The sequence below is a fragment of the Octopus bimaculoides genome, chromosome 8 (genome assembly GCF_001194135.2).
Source record: "Octopus bimaculoides isolate UCB-OBI-ISO-001 chromosome 8, ASM119413v2, whole genome shotgun sequence".
NCBI classification, from domain to species: Eukaryota; Metazoa; Mollusca; class Cephalopoda; order Octopoda; family Octopodidae; genus Octopus; species Octopus bimaculoides.
Window position 1 is genome coordinate 84,325,792 of NC_068988.1, and position 6,086 is coordinate 84,331,877.

At 37.9% G+C, this 6,086-nt stretch overlaps 1 protein-coding gene across 6 annotated transcripts in view; it reads left to right on the forward strand.

The window, feature by feature from the left end:
• LOC106874006 (focal adhesion kinase 1) overlaps positions 1-6,086 on the forward strand; it is a 242,624-nt gene that overhangs the window by 157,866 nt on the left and 78,672 nt on the right. For 5 of the 6 annotated variants that reach the window (XM_052970233.1, XM_052970234.1, XM_052970230.1 and 2 more), the window contains exon 14: positions 1,822-1,863. The exons of the other annotated variant lie outside the window; for it this stretch is intronic. In XM_052970233.1, the coding sequence (XP_052826193.1) occupies positions 1,822-1,863 (42 nt within the window). The remainder of the gene's footprint in view (positions 1-1,821; positions 1,864-6,086) is intronic. 6 annotated transcript variants of the gene reach the window in all.

Consider the following 6,086-nt stretch of genomic DNA (forward strand, 5'->3'; position numbering starts at 1 on the left):
ACACACACACACACACACACACACACACACACACACACACACACACACACACACACACATACACAGAAACAAGAGAATAAGTACTCATAACATGAACTAGAGTATATATGTGTTTGAATGTACACGTGACATATTGAGATTTGTGAGGAAGGGCATCCATCCATAAAAACCATGCCAAAACAGACAGCCTGGTGCAGTTCTTTGGCTTGCCAGCTCCTGTCAAATCACCCAACCCATGCTAGCATAGAAGATAGATGTTAAATGATGATGATGGATAAAATCATCCTCCACAAATTGTGGATTCTGTAAGTTGCAATGCAGGGTTATCCATCTGAGAGGACAATAATTCTGAATAAGAACTGATGCAAGGTGTAGTGGGACTTAAAGTCCTCTGTGTTTGCGATAACATTTTTCAGGCCTGTAGCATGATGAAATACACCCAGTTCATATTTTGGGCAGGTTGTTGCTGTGTGCAAGATAACCCAGACTGTGACAACTTGTTCAGACCATATCAGCATAGAAAATGGACAGATGATGATGGTGTGTCTCTTTGTGTTTGTCCCTCACCACTGCTTAACCGATGTTGATTTGTTTCCCTTCCCATAACTTAGTGGTTGATTTGGTCAACTAAGACCCTTCAGGGTTGTCTCAAGGTGGCCATAGTCCACTCACTGAAATGAGTTAGATAAAAAAATTATATATGTATTTGTATTTGCAAACCAGAGGACAAAGTACCCCGTACCAAAGTAAAGTATAACTATTGTGGTCCTCAGATGATTTTCTGTATTCCAACTTCAATGATTCTTTATTCTTCACATAACTTACATTATATATGTTCATGTGTGTGTGTATGTATATATAAGCCTATAACACACACACTACATCATCATCATCATTGTTTTATTTCCGCTTTCCTTACAGTTAAGGGTTGGGTGGATCAGCAAAGTGCATGTCAGTTCTTATCCAGTTACCACTCAACTAGATGGAGCCAAAGAACCATATCTTGCTTGTGTTTCCTTTTTGGCGTGGTTTCTAAAGCTGGATGCCCTTCCTAAGACCAATCACTTTACAGAATGTAGTGGGTACATTTTTTCAAGGCACCAACTCTAGAGAGGTTGTCATGTCCTCAGTAAGACTAAAGGCTTCTTCTTAATGTCATAATTTACTGAGTAAGCTGGGCACATTTTTTCATGGCACCAGCATGAGAGTGGTTACTATGTCCTCAACAAGAATAAAGGCTCCTCTCACCTCCATGTCTCTGTTCACTCCCAAACGGCTTTACTGTGTATCCTGAGTGCATTTATAGTGACACCAACACTAGTGGAATTGTCTTCTATCCTTTAAAACTAGAGAGTCCCCATCAGTGTGTTTGTTTTGTTCTCTCAAGGCTCCCTTTGTAACTGAGGAGCAGAACACGAGAACAACAATAATAAAAGAACAAGGAGGGGCAGGAAAGAGGAGCAAGAGTGTGATGGTAGAAACAGAATGATAGTGATAAGAAGGTAGTAAAGGGGCTGAGAGAGTGAAGGATAATAAAAGTAGAGGATAAATGGTAACAGTGAATGATAGATGTTGATACCAGATAGCCTGGTAGGGTGCCAGGGAATATAGGGAAGATTGATAGTATGTGGAGTGCATGCAAATCTGATGTGATACTCCTTATACACAAAAACACTCACACATATATACACACACCAATGTGTAGTAAATATTTTGTTTACCTATGAAGTAAAATTCCTGAGCTTTACCATTGCCATGTCTTTGTGTTCAACCAAACTCTGTCTATTCTGTCTTCAACTGGATTCCTACTTGATATCTCAGGTGAAAATCTATGCGTTTCTCGCCGGAAGAAAGATACTAAGCGTGAGTTAATCGACTAAGCATGGTTTTCGTGCTTTTGTTCTTCAAGAATTTGGAGCTCTTTAAGCACTCACCGAAATTGGAATTTTACATTTGCCACACACTATTAGTATTGAATCTAGCATGTTCCATTTTGTTAGCATTTCCTGTTAAAGAAAGAATTAATAATAATAATAAATGATTAAAGTTACTAATCTAGTCACAAACCTACCTTTTGAGGCTTACAATCAGGTATATGCAAAAAAGAATAAAGAAAACAATGCATGGTATTGGAATTGTTATTTGAAACTAAATGTATAAGAAAAATGGAAAAAAAAAATCTGGTAAATTCTTGATGCTGTAATTAAACTGCCATGTTATGAGAATGTAAGAAAAAGCATGTTTGATTTGAAACACATCTTACTAATATTAACTGCACACAATATACCTGCACATTGTGAAAATTAATATAAAATTGCTATTTGATGATAGTTAAGCATTAAGCAGACTATAGTTTGAGTTTAAACTGTGTGTATCTGAGTGTGTGTGAATTTTTGTGTGTGTGTGTGTATATGCATGCACCTGCGTGCATAAGCCTTGCATTACAGCTGATAATGAAATTAATATGCTTCCTGGTTTTGAAAATATGACATAGCTACAGCACGTTATGAATCTTGGTAGTCCTTAAGTTTTTGATGCCAAGGCTAACCCTTGGGCAGCAAGCTAATTAATACATCTGGAGGATTAAGAGGAAAATGTTTCCCCATCAAATTTTATGACGCTTTTTAACAAGCACAATTTTTTTTAAAATTCATTCGACAGCCTAGAAAGAAATGTATATGTATCTCATCTACAAGCAAGTTTGTGTTTCAGTAAGTGATAATAGGAGGACAGGGGAAAAGAGCAAATTTCACTCATCAAATGTAAGCAGTTTGATTTTATGTTGAAAAGAATTTTATAATTGTTTAGGTGTACTAGTTACCTACTTCTAAATTTTCTGTGAAAGACTAAACATCTACCTCGAAATCATTTTGATGTGTAACATAGCTTACTGGACATGTTTAGGTTTTGTTTCAAAAACCTTGGTACTACCAATTGTAATTAATAAGGAATATATGGTACTCAGATGTCTTTGATATTTGTATTTCTTATTGAAGTTTTTTTTTTTTTCTTTTTAACTGTTTCACATCCATTTTTCCATGTTACCATTGATAGGGTGGATTTTTTTCTTTTTTGTTTGCACAGCTTTTTTTTTCCATTGCAGCTGAGTGTTTTTCCCCAACCCCTTATAATGGACCATTCAAATATCAAGTAGTAGTGAAACTTGTTTGAGTTTGGTAAATTAGGCAATCTGAGTCAAGCCTGTATTTTTAGTTAGCATTCTAATGTTCCTTGCATTAGGTATGTAGGCAGTATTGTTTTTCATGCAAATGGCATCTCTGAATTATTGTATTTCTAAATGGGTTTTTTTTTCATCCTACAACTAGCCTTTTACATTTGTGTAGTGTAGTGATTCTTTCATCACTAATTCACCAAATAGTGGGAACTTTGTTTTCCTGGTGAAGTCAGAATAATACTGAAATATGTACAGAGTTGTCAACCATACATCTCCGAAAATTTATAAAATGGAAATGATATTCTTCATTGATGAGTGTTTTTTTTTTCTCATCACATTTATTTCTAGCATTTTTAATAATATATTTAATGCATTAAACTTGAATTTACTGGTCAGAGTAATGCCCCAGAGACACAACATAATGGATGTAGCTGCAATTTGAACTTATGGTCTTGAGGCTAGCAATCCAGCTCCTTTCACCTTCCATTCAGTGTTATATTGAATGCCATATTAGCTTTTGACTTCTTCAAAATAAGTAATCTAGGGGAATCAGTGTTAGCATATTTTGTACATGGAATCTTAGAAAATTAACTATACATAAATAGATTGTGAGACACACTGATGCATTAGATAAATAGATGGAGGGACTATAGATATAAGGATTAGACTGGAGGGACTATAGATATAAGGATAAGTTAGTGTTAACATTTAATTTGAAAATCGTTAAAAACCTAACTAGAAATAAATATGCAATGAAGGAAAAAACCATGAGTTAATGGCTAATATCTTCAATTTTTCCATAGGTATGGGGGAAGAAAGGTAACATTTCTTAACATGTTTGTCTTATTCTTATATTGTCAATGTAAGCATATCCTTCTCTCACAAAATCTGATTAAATAAAACAAGGTTACAATTGGTATGTAAAAATGTGGGTGGTCGTCATCATCATCATCATCGTTTAAGATCCACTTTCCATGCTGTCATGGGTTGGATGGTTTGACTAAGGACTGAAAGCCAGGAGGCTGAACCAGGCTCCAATCTGTTCTGGCAAGGTTTCTACAGCTAGATGCCATTCTTAACGCCAACCACTCCAAGAGTGTGGTAGGTGCTTTTTACATGTCACACTGACGCAGGAGCCAGTCAGGTGACACTGGCATTGACCACGCTTGAATGGTGCTTTTACATGCCACCAGTACTGGCATTGGCCACGCTTGAATGGTGCTTTTTACGTGCCAGCCTGGTGGCACTGGCATCGGCCACGATGATTTCACTTGACTCAACAGGTCTTCTCAAGCGCAGCATAACACCCAACGATTGAAGGGTACTTTTAAACGGGTTGGTTATGCGACACTTGCATCAGCCACAGCTATAATCTCACTTGGCTTGCTGAGTCTTCTCAAGCACAGCATTTCGGTTGCTTGTCATTGCCTCCGTGAGGCCCAACATTCAAAGGTCGTGCTTCACCACCTCATCCCAGGTCTTCCTGGGTCTACCTCTTCAACAGGTTCCTTCCACTGTTAGGGTGTGACACTTCTTCACACAGCTGTCCTCATTCATACACAACACATGACCATACCAGCACAGTCATCTCTGTTGCACACCACATCTGATGCTTCTTATGTCCAACTTTTCTCTCAGGGTGCTTCAGTGTATACACACTGGCATTACACATCCAGTGGAGCATACTAGCTTAATTTCTTTCAAGCCTGTGCATGTCCTCAGCAGTCACAGCCCATGTTTCACTGCCGTGTAGCATGGCATATTTGCAAACATGCATCATACAGTTTACTTTTCACTCTGAGCGATAGGCCCTTTGTCGCCAGCAGAGGAAGGAACTCTCTGAACTTTTCTCAGGCTATTCCTTTAGCAGCTACGCTCTCGGAGCATCCACCCGTGCTACTGACTTGGTCACCTAGGTAACAGAAGCTATCAACTACTTCGTTTTTTGTCTTCTGGCATGTGATGGAATGTTTTCTGTATGTCTTTGGTATTTATTGTTGCCCCTCTGCATCTGCCACACACAAAAACTATCTTCCCGGTTAACCCTCCTTTGATATTGCTCCACCTTTTATGTGTCCATAGCTTACACCGGGTACATCTTAAGGAGTTTCTACCTGAAGGGACTAGTGATTGTAGCAATCATGTTGGCCTTAGATACTGTCTGTTTTAGCACCATTACCTATTCTTTAAGTGCTTTTAGTAGGGTTCACTCTGTTGCAAGCCTTCAGACAAGCCCTCCAGCTCCACTTCAGTTTTCTTGTAGATGTTCAAACTGGACACCACCCCTCTCTTTCTTGCCAGTCTGAGAGTGTGGCCTACAAAGGTCATGGACACTACTCTTCATCCTTTTACTATTTTATAGACAAGAAGAAAGGATTATAATGAGGATGGTGGTGATGGTTGTGGATGTTTGCATTATGTTTCTTGAGTAAGACTCATAATACTTTGTTATAGTCTAGATATCTGACAGGTTCCACTCCTGAATCATACTTGAGTTATTAACAATTGAAAGAGGTAGACATATGTCTTACGCATGAAAAACATGACTACAGCAACAATGAAGTCAACAAAGCTGTGTTGTTCAAATCATTCTTGCACAGAAAAATTGGATGTAAAACTACTGTAGGAAAGAAAGATCTAGAATAATGTATAATAAGAGCAGGACAAAACTAAAGAAAAGAGGAGGTGGGGTGAACATGGTGGTGGCAGATTTGTTTGGTTTCATTTCTGTGGAGTTTTTCTGCAGCAGACAATTGGATGTTGATATAGTTCATTGAAAACTGTCTTCTCTCTCTCTCTCTCTCTCTCTCTCTCTCTCTCTCTCTCTCCCTCTCAACAGTTTTGTTTTTCAAAGACATTTTTTTCTCCCATTCTTCACATAAGTTTTAATCCAATTTTCTTGACTGCTTTA